This window comes from Leptonychotes weddellii, chromosome 5 (assembly GCF_054177405.1).
Source record: "Leptonychotes weddellii isolate Sample4059 chromosome 5, ASM5417740v2, whole genome shotgun sequence".
Lineage (NCBI taxonomy): Eukaryota > Metazoa > Chordata > Mammalia > Carnivora > Phocidae > Leptonychotes > Leptonychotes weddellii.
This window is the reverse complement of record NC_138373.1, coordinates 50,688,157-50,711,325: the sequence shown is the minus strand read 5'-3', so window position 1 is coordinate 50,711,325 and position 23,169 is coordinate 50,688,157. Positions and strand designations below refer to the sequence as shown.

At 40.6% G+C, this 23,169-nt stretch overlaps 1 protein-coding gene across 5 annotated transcripts in view; it reads right to left on the bottom strand.

The window, feature by feature from the left end:
* The window catches only part of SLC39A12 (solute carrier family 39 member 12), a 70,201-nt gene extending 47,535 nt beyond the window's left edge, over positions 1 to 22,666 (bottom strand). For 4 of the 5 annotated variants that reach the window (XR_014145487.1, XM_081820704.1, XM_081820701.1 and 1 more), the window contains exons 1-4: positions 22,359 to 22,666; positions 21,160 to 21,503; positions 13,432 to 13,713; positions 9,246 to 9,453 (exon numbers count right to left, since the gene is read on the bottom strand). Coding sequence is in view for 4 of the 5 variants with exons in the window: in XM_081820704.1 (XP_081676830.1) it covers positions 9,246 to 9,453; positions 13,432 to 13,713; positions 21,160 to 21,420 (751 nt within the window). In the remaining variant the exon portion in view is untranslated. The remainder of the gene's footprint in view (positions 1 to 9,245; positions 9,454 to 13,431; positions 13,714 to 21,159; positions 21,504 to 22,358) is intronic. The other variant, XM_081820703.1, reaches the window with a different exon arrangement.
* Between the last annotated feature and the right edge of the window lie 503 nt (positions 22,667 to 23,169).

Sequence of the window (23,169 nt, the reverse complement as noted above, 5' to 3'; positions counted from 1 at the left end):
TATGGCCACAGCATAGATATTTTGCTAGATAAATTTGGTTCTAATGAAAAGTCAAGATGTTACTCTGGACAATAATAAAAGAACATTTATACTTCTTGTGAATATTGATTGTCTCACAAGATTTTGACTAAGCTTTGGAGCTAAATCAGCCTTACAAAGATGTTCCTACCATTTTTATCTCCTGGGGATGATACAATGGGCAATTCCTCCAAAGAAATACCTTCTCTTGAGCCAACTATTTCTTTTTCTAGATGGTCCCTATAAAAATGCAAACAAAAGATAGAACTGGCCTAATCCTTAGGAAATTTATTTCTTTGAGGTAATATATACATCCTTAGTAGATTAACTATAACTTTAATTTGATTAAGTAAATAAAATTATTTTCCTTTTAAGGGTTTGTTTATGCAGAAACAAGAAAGGAAATAAAAGGGATCTGAGATTGTAGAGACAAGCTGACTTTTTCTTTTTTTTAAGATTTTCTTTATTTACTTGACAGAGAGAGAGACAGCGCGAGAGGGAACACAAGCAGGGGGAGTGGGAGAGGGAGAAGCAGGCTCCCTGCTGAGAGGGAGCCCAATGTGGGGCTTGATCCCAGGACCCTGAGATCGTGACCCAAGCTGAAGGCAGTCACTTGACCGACTGAGCCACCCAGGTGCCCCGCTGACTTTGTTTTCTAATGCTACCATGGTATGGTTGCCAGTTTATAGATTACAGTTTAGTTTCCCTTAGTAGAGCTCTAGGTTTTTAAATTGATTGATACAGAGAATAATTAAATATAATGGTGAATTTATTTGGATTTATCCATCTTCTTGCTTGTGAAGACAATGTCTCTGGTATTTTCCTGAATGTTATCATTAATGACAAGAAAAATTACAAACTAGACTTACTACAATGTTTCATTTTAAATAACTGACTTTCAGTGAAAAAAAAATTATAAGACTTGCAAAAAAAATGGGAATGTGGGACCCAAAATCAGGGAAGAAAGCAGTCAATAAATAGGTCTCTGAGTGTTCCCAGATGTTGGATTTAACAGAAAAAGACTTCAAAGCAGCTAATTAAAAGTGGGCTAAAGGAACTAAAGGAAATCATATTTAAAGAATTAAAGTGTGACAATAATAAGTCAACAAATAGAAGAAATAAGAAATTCAAAATTATATAAGTGTCCAAATGGAAATTCTGATGTTGACTACAATAAGTGAAATGAAAAAATCACTAGAGGAGTTCAACAGCATATTTGAAAAGGTAAAAGGAAGAATTACTGAAAATGGAGATAGATTAATAGAAATAATCCAGTCTGAAGAACGAGGGAGAAAAAGATCTAAAAAAGAACATATTCAGAGACCTATGGGACAACAGCAAGTATACCAACCTACATGTAATGACAATCACAGAAGAGAAAGATGCAGAAAAAATATTGGAAGAAATAATGTCAAAATTATCCAAATTTGATGTAGAACCTTAATTTACATGTTCAAAAAGTTTAGCAGACATCAAGGAGGATAAATATAAAAAGATCCACACCCAGACACATTGAGGCAAAATTGACGAAAGTCAAAGAAAAAAACAAATCTTGAAAGCAGCAACAGAAAAAGGACTTATCACATACAAGGAACCAACAATACAAATAGTACCTGACTTCCCATCTGAACAACAGAGACCAGAAGGTAGTGGAATGATATACTCAAAGTGCTAAAAGAAAAAACTGTCAATCAAAAATTTTATATCCAACAAAACAATTCTTCAGACATGATGGTGAAATAACAGCTGAAAAATTCTCAAATCTGGGGAAGGGAAAAGAAATCTAGACCCAGAAGGCAAAGGAACCCCCAGCAAAATCAACTCAAGGAGGTCCACACAAAGACATATAGTAATTAAAATGGCGAAAAGTAGTGATAAAAAGAATTTTAAGAGCAGCAAGAAAAAAGATAGCAGCTACATATAAGAAAAACCCCATAAGCATTTTAGCTGATTTTTCAGCAGAAACTTTGCAGGCCAGAAGAAAGTGGCACTGCATATTCAAAGTGCTGAAAGAAAAAAAAAAAAAAAACTGCAACCAAGAATACTCTATCCAGCAAGGTTATCATTCAGAATAGAAAGAGAGATAAAGAGCTTCCCAAACAAACAAAAATTAAAGGAACCCATGACCACTAAACCAGCCGTACAAGAAATGTTTCCGTTGCATGGCAAGGAAAGACCATAAGTAAGAGCAAGAAAAATAGGAAGCATAAAAGCAATAAAAATAATTGTATCTATAAAAATCATTCAAAGGACTCACAAAATAAAAGGATATAAAGGACACCATATACTAAAATGTGGGGGCAGGGAGAGGAGTAAAGGATCGGTTAAAACTTGAGCGACCATCAAATTAATATAAACTGCTACGTATAGAACATGTTATATACAAGCCGAACAGTAACCACAAATCAAAAATCAGTAATAGATATGCAAAGAAAAAGAGAAAAGAATCCAAGTATATTGCTAAAGAAAGCCAACTAATCATGACAGAAGAGAGTAAGAGAAAAGAGGAAGAGAGAAGAACTACAAAAATAATCATAAAATGAGTAAAAAAATGGCAATAAATACATACCTATCAATAATTACTTTGACTGTAAATGGGCTAAATGCTCCAATCAAAAGACAGGATGACAGAATGAATGAAAAAGCAAGACACATCTATATGCTGCCTGTAAGAGATTCATTTCAGACCTAAAGACACATGCAGATTGAAAGTGAAGGAATGGAGAAGCATTTATCATGCACAAGGATTAAAAAAGAAAGCCAGGGTAGTAATACTTATATCAGATAAAATGACTTTAAAACAGAGACTGTGACAAGAGACAAAGAAGGACACTATAAAATCATTAAGGGGGCAATCCAACAAGATGATATAACAATTATAAATATTTATGCACCCAACATGGGAGCATCCAAATACATAAAACTGTTAATAACAAACATAAAGAAAGTAATTGATAGTAATAAAAAATAGTAGGGAACTGTAACACACCACTTACATAAATGGACAGATGATCCAAACAAAAATCAACAAGGAAATAGTGACTTTGATTGACACACTGAACCAGCAGGATCTAACATATATTCAGAATATTCCATCTTAAAATAGCAGAATATATATTCTTTGCAAGTGCACATGGAACATTCTCTAGAATGGGTTACATATAAACACTAAAGAAGTCTCAACCAATTCGAAAAGATAGAAGTCATACCATGCATATTTTCTGAACATAACATTATGAAACTAGAAATCAACCACAAGAAAAAACCTGGAAAGAGCACAAATGCATGGAGATTAAACAATGAATGGATCAACCAAGAAATCAAGGAAGAAATAAAAAAGTACATGCAGAGAAATGAAAATGAAAACAGAATAGTCCAAAATTTTGGGGGTGCAGCAAAAGTTGTTCTAAGAGGGAATTTTATAGCAATACAGGCCTACCTCAGGAAGCATGAAAAACCTCAAATAAATAATCAAATCTTACACCTAAAAGAGCAAGAAAAAGAAGAACAAAACCCAAAACCAGGAGAAGGAAGGAAATAACAAAGATTAAGGCAGAAATAAACAAAATAGAAAATAAAAAACCAATAGAACAGATCAATGAAACTAGAAGCTGGTTCTTTGAAAAGATCAACAAAACTGGTAAACCTTTAGTGAGACTCTTGAAAAAAAAAGAGAGGACTCAAAAAAATCAGAAATGAAGAGGAGAAATAACAACTGACACCACAAAAATATGAAGGATTATAAGAGAATACTATAAAAAATCATATGGCAACAAATTGGATAACCTAGAAAAAAATGGATAAATTCCTAGAAACATATAACCTACCAAAATGGAATCAGGAAGAAATAGAAAATTTGAACAGATTGATTACTAGCACTGAAATCAAATCAGTAATCAAAAAACTTCCAGGGTGCCTGGGTGGCTCAGTCAGTTAAGCATCCAACTCTTGATTTCAGCTCCGATCATGATCTCAGGGTTATGGGACTGAGCCTCACACCAGGCTCCATGCTGGGCATGGAACCTGCTTAAGATTCTCTCTCCCTCTCCCTCTGCCCCTCCCCCCAAAACAAAACAAAGCAAAACAAAACAAAACTTCCAACAAATAAAAGTCTAGGACCAGACAGCTTCACAGGTGAATTCTACCAAACATTTAAAGAAGAGTTAATATCTATTCTTCACAAACTATTCCAGAAACTAGAAGAGGAAGGAAAGCTTTCAAATACATTCTATGAGGCCAGGATTACCTTGATACCAAAGCCAGATAAAGACACCAAAAAAAAAAAAAAAAAGAGAGAGAGAGAGAACTATAGGCCATTATCTCTGATGAATATAGATACAAAAATCCTCAACAAAATATTAGCACACTGATTCCCACAATACATTAGAAAACCATTTACTGGGACGCCTGGGTGGCTTAGTTGGTTGAGCATCTGACTCTTGGTCTTCGCTCAGATCATGATCTCAGGGTTGTGAGATTGACACCTGCATCAGGCTCCATGCTCAGTGGGGAGTCTGCTTGAGATTCTCTCCCTCTTCCTCTGCCCCTCCCCCTCCCCCGTCAAATAAATAAATCTTAAAAAAAAATCATTTATCATGATCAAGTGGCATTTATTTCTGGTATGCAAAGGTTGTTCAATATTTGCAAAGCAATCAGTGTGATATATCACATCAACAAGAGAAAGGATAAAAACCATATAATCTTTTCAACAGATGCAGAAAAAGCATTTGACAAAGTACAACATCCGGGGCGCCTGGGTGGCTCAGTTGGTTAAGCGACTGCCTTCGGCTCAGGTCATGATCCTGGAGTCCTGGGATCGAGTCCCGCATCGGGCTCCCTGCTCGGCGGGGAGTCTGCTTCTCCCTCTGACCCTATCCCCTCTCATGCTCTCTCTATCTCATTGTCTCTCTCAAATAAATAAATAAAATCTTTAAAAAAAAAAAAGTACAACATCCACTCATGATAAAAACCCTCAACAAAGTAGATTTAGAGGGAACATACCTCAACATAATAAAGACCATATATAAAAAACCCACAGCTTACATCATCCTCAATGGGGAAAAACTGAGAGCTTTTCCTCTCAGGTCAAGAACAAGGTAAGGATGTCCACTCTCACCACTTTTATTCAACATATTACTGGCAGTCCTAGCCACAGCTATCAGACAAGAAAAAGGAATAAAAGGCATCCAAATTGGTAAGGAAGAGGTAAAACTTCCACTATTTACAGATGAGATGACAATATATATAGAATCCCTAAAGACTCCACCAAAAAACTACTAGAACTGATAAATGAATTCAGTAAGGTTGCAGGATACAAAATCAATATACAGAAATCTGTTGAATGTCTATACACTAAAAATAAAACAGCAGAAAAAGAAATTAAGAAAACAGTCCCATTTAAATTACACCAAAAATAATAAAATACCTAGGAATAAATTTAACCAAGGAGGTGAAAGATCTGTATTCTGAAAAGTATAAAACATTGGTGAAAGAAATTGAAGATGACACAAACAAATGGAAAGATATTCCATGCTCATGGATTGGAAGAACAAATATTGTTGAAATGTCTATACTATCCAAAGCAATTTACAGATTTAATGCAATCCTTATCAAAATACCAACAGCATTTTTCACAGAACTGGAACAAGAAATCCTAAAATTTGTATGGAACCACAAAAGACCCCAAATAGCCAAAATAATCTTGAAAAAGAAAAAACTAGAGGTATCACAATTCCAGATTTCAAGTTATACTTACAAAGTGGCAATAATAAAAAAAGTATGGTACTGGCACTAAAGTAGACACATAGATCAATAGAACAGATTAGAAAGCCCAGAAATAAACCCATGATTATATGGTCAATTAATCTTCAACAAAGAAGGTAAGAATATGCAATGGGAAAATTCTCCCCAGCAAATGGTCTTGGGAAAACTGGACAGTTATATGCAAAAGAATGAAACTGGACCACTTTCTTATACCATACACAAAAGTAAACTCAAATGGATTAAGGACATAAATGTGGGATCTAAAATCATAAAAATCCTAAAAGAGAGCATAGGTAGTCATTTCTCTGACATAGGCCATAGCAACATTTTTCTAGAAATATCTCCTGAGGCAAGGGAAAGAAAAGCAAAAATAAACTATTGGGACTACATCAAAATAAAAAGCTCTCACACAGCTAAAGGAACAATCAAAAAAACTAAAAGACAACCTACTGAATAGGAGAAGATATTTGGAAATGAAAATCCAATAAAGGATTAGTGTCCAAAATATATAAAGAATTGATACAACTTGACACCAAAAAATCAAATAATCCATTTCAAAATGGGAAAAAGAAATGAACAAATATTTCTCCAAAGAAGACATCCAGATGGCCAGCAGACACATGAAAAGATGCTCAACATCACTGACATCAGGAAAACGCAAGTGAAAACCACAATGAGACAGCATCTCACACCCGTCAGAATGGCTAAAATCAAAACACAAGGAACAACAAATGTTGGCAAGGATGTGGAGGAAAAGGGAGCCATTGGGCACTGTTGGTAGGAATGCAGATTGGTGCAGCCACTGTGGAAAACAGTTGGAGACTCCTCAAAAAACTAAAAATAGAACCACTATATAATCCTGTAACTCTACTAGATATTTACCCAAAGAATATGAAAACATTAATTCAAAGGGTTATATGCACCCCTATGTTTATTGCAGCATTATTTACAATAGCCACATCATGGAAACAGCCCAAGTGTCCATTGATAGATGAATGGGTAAAGAAGATGTGGTATGTATATACAGTGGAATATCACTCAGCCATAAAAACACGAAATCTTGCCATTTGCATCAACATGGATGGAGCTACAGAGTATAATGCTAAGCAAAATGAAGTCAGTCAAAGGCAAATACCATATGATCTCATTCATAAGAGGAATTTAAGAAACAAACAAATGAGCAAAGGAAAGAGAGAGACAGAGAGAGAGAGAAACCAAGTAGCAGGCTCTTAACTGTAGAGAACAAACAGATGGTTACCAGAGGGGAGGTGGGTGGGTGGATGGGTGAAATAGATGATGGGGATAAAGAATACATTTATCATGATGAGCCCTGAGTAATGTATAGAATTGAATCACTATATCGCACACCCGAAACTAATATAACACTGCATGTTCACTATGCTGGATTTTAAATGGAAAAAAAAAAAAAACATGTAAAACTAGAATACTTTCTTTCCACCCAAGATACAATCAGTTGCTGCAGCGCCCTAGCTCAGGGGCAGCTATAAGAGAAAAAAATGCCTCATGGCTTCTAAAACGCCTAATGGCGCTGAGATGGAATGGCACGCTGAAATAGAACTCTGAGTGCTCAAAGTGTAAAGTGGCTGGTTTTTGCTCAAATAGGTGATACTGCAGATCTCTCATGGGTAGTTATTTGGATTTTTTAACCAAGGTGCACAATGATCAATATCTACACAGCTTGCCTCTGTCTTCTGTATTGTGGTCTGATCGCCTCCTATTTCATAGAGTGGTCGAGCCTTCAAGTGGTCAAGCCTTCAAAAGCCTTCCAATTTTTACATCATTTGAAAAAATGGAATCACTTGCCCTCCTCCAGTTGCAACAGGAACTGCACTGCTAAAATTTCCCAACTCCTGTTTCCCACCTCAAAATGATTCTCTGCCTAACATGACTTTCCCTGGCTTATTTCCTATGCACGACAGCTAGGCAACATGATTTAATTATATTTCGACTTCTAACAGAAAATGCAAGTGAACTGTAGAAAACCACATCTGTCATTCAAATTGTTGGGCAAATAGGTCCAGGGAAAGTTCAACACTGAATTGTATGGCTACAGCTCTCAATCCCTTCAGTCTTGGGGGGTTTATCCAGATCACGAGTGTTGTTGGTCCCTTGGTAAATTCACATCTCCCTTTATGTTGTGACTTCGCAAAAGGAAGTGCGTCGGGAGCAGCACCAGCTCTTATGCGACACTCCAGGAGCCCTTGGTGTACAAATTTGATACAGATTTTAAAAATGTCATTTCCTGGGCGCCTGGGTGGCTCAGTTGGTTAAGCGACTGCCTTCGGCTCAGGTCATGATCCCAGGGTCCTGGGATCGAGTCCTTCGTCGGGCTCCCGGCTCAGCGGGGAGCCTGCTTCTCCCTCTGACCCTCTCCTCTCTCATGCTGTTTCTCTCTCACTTGCTCTCTAATAAATAAATAAATAAAATCTTTAAAAATAAATAAATAAAAAAAATAAAAATGTCATTTCTGGGGCACCTGGGTGGCTCAGTTGGTCATGATCTCATGGATTGTGGGATCAAGCTCCGAGTCAGGCTCCACATTCAGCAGGGGGTCTCCTTGACATTCTCTCTCTCCCTCTGCCCCTCCCCCCACTCACTCTCTCTCTCTTTCTAAAATAAATAAATAAATCTTACCAAAAAATTAAAATTCATTTCATTTTTAATGTCTTGTCAAGGACAAAGAAATGTGCAAAACAAACATTCTGATTCCATTCCCAGCATCCCATTTTACCTTGCAGTTCCAAAAAGCTGGCAGTCATGAATGTAGCCAGAAAGGATAGGTCACATGACTTTTATTTAAAATTAAATAGCTTTGGGCGCCTGGGTGGCTCAGTTGGTTAAGCGACTGCCTTCGGCTCAGGTAATGATCCTGGAGTCCCTGGATCGAGTCCCGCATCGGGCTCCCTGCTCGGCAGGGAGTCTGCTTCTCCCTCTGACCCTCCCCCCTCTCATGTGCTCTCTCTCATTCTCTCTCTCTCAAATAAATAAATAAAAAATCTTTAAAAAATAAAAAAATAAAAATAAATAAAATTAAATAGTTTACTGTTATAGTTACAAGCAAACACTACCAAGGTTCTTGCACCATTTGGCATACTATTCCATCATTCTTATGCAATATTTTGCGACCCCTGGCTCAGGGCTATGTACTAAGTCGAAAAGTGTTCATTAGTACTTAGAGCAGGTCATAAAAATCTCTCCCTTGGCTCTAAATCCACAATACCACTATCAAATGATCCAAGTCCCTATTTTTGCCTCATCACCACATAGAAACAATAGCATGTTTGCCTTGAAAAGTCTGAGCTGTCTTACTACATGGTAAGATAAAATGGTGTTTAGAACATACCCGAACAAATTTAGTCATCAAAAAGCATCAGTCTTTCTTTTGGGCACAATTCATTTAGTAGGTATGACTTGGGAGTTAAATTCATGAAAACCATCCTTACCCGAGAGGTGGAGAGTATTTGAACTATTCAAAAAACTGAAAATATATTCCGTAAAATAGTCTGGGGAAGGCAAGTTCCTTTGCCCCAGACAAACACCTTGGAGGGACAAAGCGATGATTGTCGCCGCCAGCTGAGGAAGTGTATTTTCATCAGCACCGTCACTGCTCACTATTCCAGATTTTTCCTGCAGCATTTTGGTTCCCATACACTGAAATCAGATACACAGTCAAAAGAAAAGTTTGAACCTCTAAAGTCATTTTGATTAAAATATCTCTAGGATTTCCCCAAAAAACAAGAAATAGTTCTTTACCTTAAAGAGGTCTGAATTGTTTGTAGGAACATGAATACCATCATTCTCTAGTTTCAGAATTCTGTTTGGAAAATTCTTGTTTCTTTTATTCGCCCTGACACTGGATTTTCTAACTCCCATCCTATTGGTCCTTATTTACCCAACCTTTCTCATTACTCCCTCAGAGATGTGTTTTCTCCAAGAAGATCCCTTGCTCTTACTGTTCACGACCTTCCAGTTGGTGAATTGTTTCTCTCCAGCTTCAAGAAGAGCCTGCAGTGTAATGACTTCCAAATCTATATTCCCGACCTTGACTTCGCATTGGCTCTGGTGCATTGTGTCATCACAGAAAACTTCTCTTTTCACCCCGCCTTTAGTCTCAAGTTCAATGTGTGCTAAGTGCAAATCAAAGCTAGCACAGTCTGTGTTCTTTGAACTCCCATCAGACATAGGATCTTTTCCATGTGCACATCAATTTTCTTCAATTAAATTATGAGCATCTGAAAGGCAAGAATCTTGCTTTGCATTCCACTAGTATATCCATTCACTCATTTAAAGTGAATTGAGTGCATGTTATGTGACAGACACTATGCTAAGTCCATTATATTATGCTCTCTCTTCATTCTCCCAGAGCTCTGTGCAGTGGATACTCTTTACACAGATCACCAGGCCAACAACGGAGTGCGCGCCCAGTGCGCACTCAGATCTGACTCCATAGCTTGTGCTTTTAAATACTCTTCCTCTTGTATATAGAAATAAAAGGAAACACAGGATGAGGGGTTATTGGACTTTCATATCATCAAAGTGAGTTCCATGGCATAGTGCTTGGGATAGACAGATAAGGCTTTAATATTATCTCTGGATTTGTAACTGAGTGACCTTGGGCAAAATGATTAACTTTGTTAACCTTCATGTTCTTTATCGGTAAAAAAGGACAATGCTGCCCACCACAAAGGTTATTAAGATTAGATGAGCTAATGCATGAAAAATTCTTAATACAGTAGCTGGTACATAAGATACAGTTAGCTAATCTTAGTATTACTATTGTTGGACCTAGTGTCTAGTTGCGCATCTGACAGACAGTAGGCTGGAGAAGGTGGCAAGAGGCTTATACTCAGTGTCATGAAAACTTTCCCCCTAAAGGCTCCAGAGGAGCCATTAATGTTATAAACAAAAGGATAATACAATAAGGTATGTTACAGAAATATATCGCTCTGGTGGCAAAGTAGTGAATAAATTGCCAGGGCTAGAATTTAAAAGCAGGAGTGTAGTTGAGAAGTTATTGATTAAAGAAGGCGTGTTCTGCATGGAGCACTGGGTGTTATATGCAAACAATGAATCATGGAACACTACATCAAAAACTAATGATGTAATGTATGGTGACTAACATAACATAATAAAAAAAAGAAAAATAAATAAAATCATAAAAAAATAATTATTAAAGATAAAAAAAATAAAAGAAGTTATTGATTAACCCAAGGTATTTCTTGACCTCAGATGGTAGCACTAGAGATGGAAAGAAGTGGATATATTTGAGGAATATTACAAAGGACTTGGAAGGAAATGTGAAGGAGTCTGAAGAGTTAAAAATGGCTCAGGTTTCTGGGTTTATCAACTGTAGGACAGTAATACCATCCACTATTCCTCCATATAAGAGTCAGGGTTAGTGGAGAAGTCTATACCGATCCCTGTTTATTTATCATGGTAATAGCCAACAGTGGAAAGAGCAGAGAGTGCTGGGAGCAAGAGATTGAGTCAAGGAGCTAAACAATAGTTGGACAAAAGAAAATGAAGGAATGGAGGGATATGTACATTCTGCACCAACAGGGAGGGTGGCTGGATTAGGGTACTCTGGCGTAGAGCTGTTTCTGTTGAGCTGGTGAAGGCCTACCTGGAGCAGCTCTTAGTGGCTTCACCTATGGAAGCTGAATCCTGTGCAGACCAAGACCTAGAGATGCTGGTGGTGGTGGGCCTGGTCTACCAGCACCTTCTCTGACCTCACACTCTCTAGTCGGAAAGAGCGGCATCCTCCAGTGAGAGGCCAACTGGCCTCCTGTAAAAGTCTGGATTGACTGACTAAGGATTCCTAAGGGAATTCTAGCCCAAATAAATGGGCTAAAGGATGACAGTGCCATCCTCCAGGAGACAACTGGTCTAAGGCCTAGCAAGGGTTACAACCCAACAAGAGCTCTTAATTCTTCTTGAATGAATAGATGGAGAAAGTAGGCCTACCCATAATATTGAATTATTTTATTCTGCTCTAGGAATGTTTAATCTCACGTACACTTGGAAGCCCAGGTATTTGCAGTATGTGTTGGATAACCAGAAATCTGCGTTGAACATATACACACCATCTGCTTTTGAGTGCTGGGTTCTCATTCCCACTTAATCTGCATCAAAAGGCAGTAACAGATGGGATGATTAAAATCCTAGTGGCTAATTTGAACCAATCTTGTATCATATAGATGTTGCACCGAAGAAATTATATGTGGGCCTCTTTCCTTATTTAAGCAGAAACTGAATTCTAGAAAGGAACCCATTTTCTCAATTGGAAGTGGAAACAAAAATACGGCCCTATTTTGAGATTCATGAGATGAGAGTTACCAGAGTGATGCCCACACAGTCCTTCGGAAACAGTCTTTCCATCTGTGTGCCAATCACGAGAGAAATTAAACGCTTTTACGGCAAATTGGAGGATGTGTTTGCCGGTCATTAGGCCACAGCATGATCGCACAGATACCTCGGGGCTCCCGGGAGCCAGAATTGAGGTCAAAAATCAAATACACCTATACACATCACTATAGACTGAATGTTTGTGTCCCCCCATCCAAACTGATACGTTGAAATCCTACCACCTACTGTGATGGTATTACGAGGTGGGGCCTTTGGGAGGTGATTGGGTCATGAGGGTGAAGCCGTCATGAATGTGATTGGTGCCCTTATAAGAGAGATCCCAGAGCACTCCTCTATCCCTTCTACCATGTGGGGAGATAGTCTCTTGTAAACCAGGATGGGGGGCTCTCACCTGACTCCAGAACTGTGAGGAAGAAATTTCTATTGTGTAGAAGCCACTCAGTCTATGGTATTTTTGTTACAGCAGCTCAGAGACACATGTCAATGAAAAATTCAAGAGAAAAAAAAATGACTCACAGCACTCTTCAAAATGCATGGGTGGCTGCTCGATTCTTTAAGAAAATGTGGCTTAAAAAACTTCTTTTTTTAATGTTCAGAGCACTTTATCCGCTCAGACTTCCCACTGCAAAGTTAATAAAGGTAATTGAAAGGCTAGCTTTTGCTGGAACAGTAAGGAAGGCCAGAAGAGACCAGACGCCTGGTTCCTCACAGTGGGAGCCCTGAGGAGAGAAAACCACTTCCAGAGACCCCTTGAACCGAAGCAGCACGAATCAAAAGCTGCAGAAGGGATATTGTCTGTGCTGACGGTCATGAATAATGCTTTTTGCAAGCTGTTTCTCCGGTGGAGTAACTAATGATAAATTCCTCGCTCTCAAATGGTCCCGCCTTCTTTTTCCCTGGCCAGACGGCAAGGCAAATAGGCACGATGCCCTCCCCTATGTGGGTCAGTCCTTGGAGACTGATCAGGAGCTGTGACTCACTCACTTTCATGTTCAGGAGAAGAGAGTTGCCCCATCAAATGGCTTTCCTGCCCACCCACCCACCCACCTTCTGGCTGGAACTCATTTTACAATAATTAGTCATCCCATCTCCCCCTTTTATACTCAGAGTTTTAAATGACATCACTTAACATCCCATAACTAAAACTCACAAATACCTCTCTTAAAAGTCCTTGGCTGTCCTAGGGATAAATAAGTGACAGGGAACAAGGCTCGGAGACTGTATCTTAGCAGCACAGCCAGTTGGCACCTTGGGCCTTCTTACCTGGCTTCTAGAAGTGTCAAAGTACAGCCTGGTGAGTGTCAAGATGTCTTCTGTCTCGTTCTGTGAAAGGAAATAGGAGTTTTCGTCCTGCCTGAGGCTGAGGAGGCTGTGTAGGTAAAATTTATACTCTTTATTACTCATGTTGAGCTTGGAAGAACAGATCTCTTCCTGATGAATAATGTAATAGAGGAGGAGAAGAGAAACCCTCTGGACCACTTCCTCTCGGAGCTGCTCCTCAAAATCTCCTCCAGCTATTAGTAACAGGGCATCTGGTTCAAAGCACTGTTCCAAAAACACAAAATAACACACAAGGAGAAACAAAGCTTAGCAAATAGTCCTAGAACACTAACGACCACCGGTCCTCCCCTGCTTATTATTTTATGAATACGAGGGGAATGTGGGCAGCCCCAGTAGTCAGCTTCTAATAAGAGAGTTCAGGTTGGACTTTTATACATCAGTGATGCCCTCCTGCGGAGCCCTTATTCCCTGAGAATAGTCCTTCTAGCTCCAGTTGTCCATTTGCTGCCTGGAGTAAAACCAGTAGACTCTTTGGCTTTTTAAAGGAATGCCCCATTGCATTTAGAATGAAATCCAAGCTCTACACAATTTTCTCAGTGGTCTGGTTCTTGACTACCCCCTCCCTTACCTTACCTTAGCCTCTCCCTGCCTCTCTTTAACTTTCTGCCCCTGTGATTTTCCATCAGTCCCACCAAGCTCCTTCCCACCACCTTTCAGGTCTTCTTTCCCCTCATTTCTCAGATCTAGCTTAAAGTGACACCCCCTCGGGGATGCCTTCCCAAACACCCTATCCAAAGTCAGACGTCCCAACCCCTGCCCCATGTTCTCCAGTGTGGCGCTGTTTAATGGAAACAGGACCCCAGCCACAGAGATAAGCCACACATCACTTCAAATTTTCCAGGAGCCACATTTTAGAAAGTGAAATTAATTTTAATAACTTATCTAATAATGTACCTTATTGAAACATATATGCAAGATAGGATCACTTTGATATGTCATCAAAATTTTTAAAAATTATTTAGGAGCTATTTGACATTCTTTTTTCAGGCTAAGTCTTCAAAGTCTGGTGTGTACTTTGCACTTCCCAGTGTGTCTCAGTTCAGACGAGCCATGTATCAAGTGCCCAACAGTCACAAGGGGCTAGGGGCAGCTCCGGCATAAGGCAGGTTTATTTTCTTCGTGGCACTAGTATTCTAAAATTGCTTGCTCTCCATGTTTATTTTCTCTCTTCCCTTGAGAGCAAGTGGTCCATTAGGATCAAGTTTTGTCTGTGCGCAGTTCTATCCTTGGCATCGAGCACAATGCCTAGCACTTCTGAGGCGTGAAATGGAATGAATGAACGCCATCTGCCTTGCCTTTACCCTACCTAAGATAATTGCTAAAAATACCTCCACGATGCTTTCTTTGTTTCACACCCACGGCCCCGACGCCTGGCTCGGCTCATCTGGGAAGTTTACGTGGCAGAAGGTGTTTTGGGTAATGTGATGGGACGAGAAAAAAGATACACACAGGTTGTGGAACGGAAGCTCTTCTGACAAGACAGGAGCTGCCTTGCTTCAAAGACAGTGAGGTGCTCCTTAGAATTCTCCTAGGATCCCAGAAGCAGCCCACTGCACAGCCTCAGCCTCAGAGTGAAGGCATGGAGGGATGCCTGTCCCGAGCCCCCCAAAGGGATTTTTTTCCCACTGCGGGACAATTTACTAGAATATCTTTTAATCTATTCTCTGAGGCGGAAGCTTCAGGCGTCCTAATTCCATGTGCTGTGCGTCCCACTGGCTAACATCTGGGCCGTACCGTCTGAGTCAGGAAGAAACATGTCATCTGTCTCTAAAGCAAAGCATTCATCACATTCTTCACAAGCCATACAGATTCCGTTCTCTCCCCAACTCAACTGCACTGGGATAAGAACTCAGCAAACAGGCTTCCCAACAAGACCAACTCAACGTGACTATTAAGCTCCACCACCAAAACCAACCCAGCCCTTTTCTGTTTCTTGGTTAGCCCACAAGAAAAGTTCATGGGTTGGTAGCTGTTGGCAGGACTGATGCCAAGACTCAAGGAGGTGAATCAGTTGAAACAAAAGTGTAATCAAGCCATTCTTTGTAATAACATATAACCTCCTGAAACCAAACTATTGGTAATATCAGCTATCCTTTATTGGAAGCCATGTGCCCAGGACAGTGCTAAGCACCTTAGGTATTCAAGCATACCTCAGTACATAAATCTAATTGGTGGGATGCCTGGGTGGCTCAGTCGGTTAAGCGTCTGCCTTCAGCTCAGATCATGATCCCAGGGTCCTGGGATCCAGCCCCCTATAAGGATCCCTGCTAAGCGGGGAGTCTGCTTCTCCCTCTCCCTCTGCCTCTCCCCCCAGCTTGTGCTCTCTCTCTGTCAAATAAATAGATAAAATCTTTTAAAAAAACAAATCTAATTGGTTCTGGAAAAAAAGTCAGATAATGAATTTTTTGATGGTAAGAATATTATTCCATTATTTTAAATGGAAAAACAAAATGTCCTCAGCTTATCTGATAACCCACCAAATATTTCTGCGTACTGTTAAGCACTAAGAATACCAATAACCCAATTATTTAACACATAGTGAATAATGGGTACATTTCTGTGCAGTATGCAAGGATAATGCACAGAATCCAGCATGAGTTATGTCTTCCTTCTATAAGGAAGGTATATCTATAGCATATGTGAAAACCAAGTCAAAGAAAGGGTAAGTAATGTACCTAAGGTCACAAAGCTAATAGTGCTTGCCCAATCTTAATTCCTCCTCTGCAAATGATAGGTTTTATTCTCTTATTCCTTTGTTTTGTGCCACGAAGAACGTAAGCTGTAGACCCACCTATGTACTTAATGTGCAGCCCCTTCAACCAGTAATTTTCTCTCCCTCCTGTTTGATAGGAAAAGAGATCAATTAGGAGACCAAGGGATTGGGGGCACCTGGGTGGCTCAGTCGGTTGAGTGTCTGCCTTCAGCTCAGGTCATGATCCCAGGGTCCTGGGATCAAGCCCCATATCAGGTTCCTTGCTCAGTGGGGAGCCTGCTTCTCCCTCTCCCTCTGCTCCTTCCCCTGCTTGTGCTCATTCTCTCTCTCAAATAAATAAAATCTTAAAAAAAAAAAAAAGGAGACCAAGGAATGGGTAAGGCTCGAATATAAATCAATGAGAACATCGTACAATGAGAAGATTGAATGAGTTCCTGCTGACAAACTGTCAAGTGCTGTTCAGGTTGTTTGAGGAGGGCTGGGTAGTTCAGAAAAAAGTGCCAGTGAGACAAGAAATGGGACTTCCACGAGGTCACCAGACCAGGCACATGTGGCCAGGGTTTGGTTGACAGCACACAGCAGAGAACGTGGCCACCCTTCATCCCATCCGAGGTGCCTGAGACCCCTTTCCATTTGTGGTTCCTTTTCAATGTACCTCACTAGGATTGGAATAGGAGAGATGTGGCCTGGAGCAGTGGAAAACAAGGTAAGAAACGTTTTGTGAAAAGCATAGAACGTGGAAGGTAAATTGATTTCTGACTGAAAATGTTTAAATAGTTGCTGAGCATCTCATTTTGAAGGACGAGAGACTTCTTTCCTCTTGAATGGACAGAAGTTAGCTAAACCTTGCTTCAATTTTCTGAGGCTTGCTTGAATAAAGCTCAGTTGGGAATCAAATGACCATGGGCTGAAAACTTTCTGCCTTTTAATGATATTTGACTCGTAAGAAGTTACCTTTGTATGGAAGGCAGTGGCTTGAGGAAAGTCTATCGTCAGGAACATCAGAACTAACAGACATTGACAGGACAGAAAGCACTATGTGGGTGGGTGGGGGACTGGACTTTCCAAGTCATCATCACTAGATTTGTTTCAGTGGCTAGAGCTTTTAGCAGTGGCTTGGGTTGTGTTTGGGAGAGGATGTCTAGCACAATTTGGCAAATACTTCCACCCCCTAGGTATCGAGATCCATCCAAGGCGTTAACTCTGGTGAAGGGATTCTTTGTTAAAGAAGAAGGGACTCATTCAGGAATAATCCATCGATTTTCCCTTTAATCTTGTCAGGTGGAGGCATAAGATTTTGGGGGGGGGGCACAGATTCTGGATTCCTAGAGTCAAATCAGATCGCCTTCCCCAGCTGCCTCATTCAGTTTCGTTCACCGCTAATGCTAGGAGAGCCCCAGTGACAAAAAGCAGTAGGAAATCTTTCTTCTGCGTTAATAGGGCAACTGTCACCCTTGTAGATAATCTTTAAAGATTTTAGATCCAAAGATGTTTAAATTCGCTTTTGGGTTATGGACAAATCCACTGGCCTTATTCAAGTTCTTAGGTTTTTATAAGGTCTTTTTTTGGGGGGGTCTTATAATTGACTATAAGAAGGAAATTATGTTTCTTCCTTTCCCTGCCAAACCAAGAGTTGGAAGGATGTTGGCTAATGGCAGGCACTGGCTTTTTGTGGGTCTATAGCAGATTCTGTGGCATTTCCGACTGACAGAGATAAGTCTTCCTGAGATAAGAAAAACCTGTTAGATCAACAAGTTAAGATAAAGTTTGAGCTGTCCCCTGTTTATCCTGTGACATAAATGACAAGGGGGGGTTTGAATTAAATGCAGGACCTTAAAGCAGTGGTTCTCTACCTTGAAGGTGTCTGAGAATCTTCTAGAGATCTTGGATAAAAACGCCCAAGCCCCTGGGAGAGTGAGGAGCAGGGAGTCTGGGGATGGGGCTGGAGGAATATCTCATTTCTCAGCAGCACCGCCCCAGGGTCCCTGGGAAAAGGGGTTGGTCACGTCCATGATGTACAGGAAATGTGAGGGGACAGAGAGAGCTTGAGCTGTTGTGCCCCAGCTTGTTCACACATGGCCATGTGGTCCTCACACACAGCTCCCTGAGGAGAGAACCAGCACTGGGGTCTTATGGATGAGGGAGCTGAGGTTCAACATGTCCTAACAACTAGAAGGTACCAGAGCAAGGATTTGGGCCCAGTGCTGGCTGACCCCAGACACTGGGTTCTTATCCCTTCACCACGTCTGGAACCCATGTAGGGTCATGGTTCCCACCATAATTGAAGTGGAATTTATTCTCTTAGAGTTACTTAATCCCTCATTAAACTCATTAAAACTCCATTCTAACCCTTCTTATTAAAAAAAAAAAAAAAGGCCAAGACTACCCATTTTCAAAGGCTAAAGCTTGAAAGGATTAATTTTTAAATGCACAGTGCTTTCAGATACTGCAGATTGATTTAAACACACACACACACACACACACACACTCATTCAGTTTTTACCTAAACCTGAAATAAAATTGGGAACACTTTTTCTCCCCACGAATTTAAAACACCCACTTCCCTCTTTTTTCCCCAGACATTTAGGGATATGAACTTACCCCTTTGCCCTCTTTTTACTACAGAATTTCCTTTTTTTTTTTTTTTAAAAAAAAGAGTTTATTTACCACAGAATTTCTAACACAAACCCTGCCTCTAAATGGACAAAGTCCCTAAAAAGACATAAGAGATTCAACAACCAGCAGAAGAGCTGTGGTTTGGGCCAGAATGCAGTTGTTTGTCAAACCAATAGGACACTGTTTCTCCTTGACTTTTTTACGAATGACAAGGAGAGATTTCGTGGGATCCTTGCTTATGGGGGACTCAGGTGAAGTGAAGCCCTCTGAGCAGGTCAAGTGGAAATTTGCCCCCCCCCCCTTCTTTTTAACCTCAGTCTTTTCCACTGAGAAATAGCAGCAACAAGAGGGCTATTAAAGACAAGTGTTTCACTTCCTGGGAAAAGAAATAGCTCAAACAGAAGCTAAATTGGCCAAATGCTTGATAATGTCACGGAAAACAAAAAAGTGCAAAACAACCTCGCCCCCCGCCCAAAAAAACCAGAATAATTTTGCATGTTTACATTGGCCCTAGCTAGACTAATATTCAACCGGCTTTAATAAGGCACTTGATGTCATCAGAGGAGAACATTTCCCTGAAGCAAATTCTCAGAGGACATTAATAAGATATGACTCCGAGTTAGTTCCATGGGGAAGTCTTATGTTGCTATATATATAAATTAATGTCATTACAGATGAGTTGCCTATTATAACACATGTTTTCTCTGGGAGCCTTTGGGAATTTCACTAATTATCGAATTATTTATTGTTTGCACAGAGCAGAGAAAAAATTCTATTAGTAAGACCCTTCTGTCATGAAAAACAAAAACAAAAACAAAAAAACCAACCCCACAAAAAAACAAAAAACAAAACACTTGGCCAGGAAATGTTTCCTCTAGAACTAAGCATGATTGAGAAAGTCTGCCAATTTTTTTCTTTTTTCTTTTTTTTTTTTGCTGGAGGCAGTTATTTGCTTGCTTATTTATTTATTTATGTCTTCATTTATTTATTTATTTCATTCTGAAAAAATCTCTGAATCAGGAAAGGATGGTGAATAGTGTTTTTGCTTGTTCTTGTTTGCTCTCGTCTGACAATATGGGGTCCTGCCTCTGGTGGTCCCCCCATGCCTCCCCACCCATGGAGACTTTCTGATTTTAGGTTAGATGCTGACTTTATGTTAATGTGGATTTTACATGAAAGCGGTCTGCGGAGGATTTTTTATTTTTTTATTTTTTTAAAGATTTTATTTATTTATTTGAGACAGAATGAGAGAGAGAGAGAGAGAGAGCACATGAGAGGGGGGAGGGTCAGAGGGAGAAGCAGGCTCCCTGCCGAGCAGAGAGCCCGATGCGGGACTCGATCCAGGGACTCCAGGATCATGACCTGAGCCGAAGGCAGTCGCTTAACCAACTGAGCCACCCAGGCGCCCATGCGGAGGATTTTTTAAAAATTCCATCCCAGGCAAGTTAAATCTCTTCTATGGAGGGAGAAAGAAGCCGGAATGTGGTATTCGGTGAAAGCTGCCCAGGCAATGCTGAGGTGTGGACAGGGTTTGAGAGTCGCCGGGCAGACCAGGGCAAAGCTGGGAGTCGGGCCCACCAGCCACAGGCCTCATTTTAGCTCCCCCAGACCAGATGTGTCATTCTTTTTCAAAGATTTATTTATTTATTTGAGAGAGAGAGAGAGAGCACGAGCAGGAAGGACAGAGGGAGAGGGAGAGAGAACCTCAAGCAGATTCGCACTCAGCGCAGAGCCTGACGCGGGACTCGATCCTATGACTCTGAGATTGCAACCTGAGCTGAAACCAGGAAACGGAGGCTTAACGGAAGGTGCCACGCAGGCGCTCCTCAGATGTGTCATTTTTAAGAGGATGATTATCCAACTCATGAACGACCCACCATGCAACATACTAGAAAACACCAGGATAAAGTACTTAAAAAAAATTCAATGCTAGACAAATATCCTATCACTGTCATTCTGCTCCCGAAAACAAACAGCATCTAACCAGTGATGCACAAGTGCTCCGCAACCACACACACACACACACAAAGAACTGAAAGTTCACACTTGCAACTAGATACCTCCCCACATGCTGGAGGGTTGCAGAAAGGCGTCCCTAAACATTGCCATTTTAGTCAATGAAAATTCTCCCTGTTTTGAATTGCTCGACGGAGGACGCTGAGTGACTGGAGGTACCCTAGCGGTGGGCGTATTACATGGCACCGCCCCGCCCCCGTGGGAACTGCATTTCCAGTTTGCTTCACTGAAGTAAAGGGCTAGAGAAGCCATCACTGTTTTTTGAACCCGCCCTGGTACCTGATCCCATATCCTATTGCACTAACCAGACTGCAGCCTCCTTGCATTCTGTTTGTCCTCCGTGGGCAGCCGGTTTTCTCCAGCAAGGTTTCGATGAGGCTTCGCGAATGGTTCAGGGGTGGGGGGTCACCAGCAGACAGAGCTCGTAGTACTTCCACCAGGCGGCCGGGGCTCCAGGTGCCGCCGCTATCCTGGGTGGAGAGTCTTTCCGTCTCAGCAGCGGGAACAAGGCCGAGGACAAGGAACAATGGCACCCCCAATACTGGAAGCTTTGTCCAGAAGCCCATTTCCACCCTTCCTTTACCTCCAGTCGGTGTGCGATGGAGTTGGGTGGCTTGCTGTCGGTGTCAGCTTGTAATCAGAGGACTTTCTGCAGTAAAGGGGAAAAGGAAAGGCTTTAATTATTGTGCCTGCACCGTGTTTGAAAGGATTCATTAATGGGGTGGCTAAGCTGATTTGCAATGGCAAGCGGGTTCTGAACAGCGGGGCGTCTGTAGGTCATTTATAACCACAAACAGCAGGCAACGCTCAGGGCTGTGGACTTTGCAAACTATAGAACAGCCAAGAAGTTTGTGGGGTTGCCTCTCTCTAAACTCACTAGAGGAGCAGAATTAGGAAGAAGAAGTTTCTCTGTTCATCCTGCAAGGTGGTACCAGTCTAGGACCCAGGCAGGAAATACTCTCTTTTTATCCCATCCTAAAGTAGAACTCCCAGGGCTGGGTGGTCCTCATCGCTCAAGTAAGTAGATGAAAATAAACAGAAAATACATTTCAATAAATTACCCATATCACATGGAACGAGACAGTTTTAGTTAAGGAAGGACACTAGAAGAAAACAGTCATGCCCAGAAAACACTCATTTTTTAGTTTTTTGTTTATTACCAGGACAAACTAGCAGAAAAGCCCTAGTGTTTCAAGATCACAAGAGCCATGATAAATCCACATACTCAACGGTCCCTAAAGGCATGAAGGACAACTTGAGAGCCAATCAGCTTTCTGCAAAAAAATTAATCTCTTCAACCGATTGCTCAAGGAATGCAAAATGTTAACAGCATCTCATGTCAGATCTTGGCACAGAGATGAGCTAATGGTGACTGTGGGGGTAGTAACAGAGATATTGGGATTACTTTTACAGTTAAGAAAAGAGAAAGAGAGTTTAAGATTCTTATGTTAGCATTTAAAGAATGACAGAAGATGAGACAAACGTTTCTAAACGCGGTGCTTACCGTTAGAAGAAAGATAACTGATTATTCATCTGGAGCTCCGTGGCCTTTTAAATCTCGGAGAGTATTTTGTGGTTACAAAGTCCTCTGTTTTTAAAATTCCTTGACTGTGCACTGGAAGCTGGAGAGGATTATTTCAACCCAGAGAAGTTTTCAGTTGCCATGGAGAGAGCTGCTCTGGGGGTAACAATGAAGGTGGATAAAAATGAGAACTTTCTGTCTGGCAGGTTTTCAGGAAAATCAAATAAAAGTGGCTAATGAACCTGACTTTTTATATCAATATTTACCAATGCTCTTAAAAGTCTAAGAAAATCTTAGAATTTCTTACAGTCACTTGCCTTTTAAGGGACAGATCTAGGTCAAAGGATTTCACCTTGCAGAATGGAAAGGCTTTAGTGTTAGATCAAGATTTTTTTTTTCCCTTTCCAGTTGATTCTGTAACTGTTTTAGCCATGCTCAAGCCAAAGTTTTGTTGAGAAGATAAGCTCTTTAAAGCCTTAATTATATAAGGTGCAGAGGTTTAAAAGACTTAAGGCATTCGAAAATCTGTAAAAAGAGGTCTTCAAACAAGAAGAAAAGTATTTGTTGGAGGCATAAAGTTCTTACCTGGGAAGCAAGTGAATGGAAGTGGGGAACTTGATTTAGCAAATATATTCTGGTCCCAGAGTCTGCGGTAGAAGCGATTATGTAAGGCCCGCAAGGCCCTGGGAAACCCCAACAAATTATTAGGGAAACAATGACTGAGAGAACAAAGTGCTAAATTGTGGAGGAGGTAAGAGAAGTTCAAACCCACGGTTTCAAAATGGACAGAGTG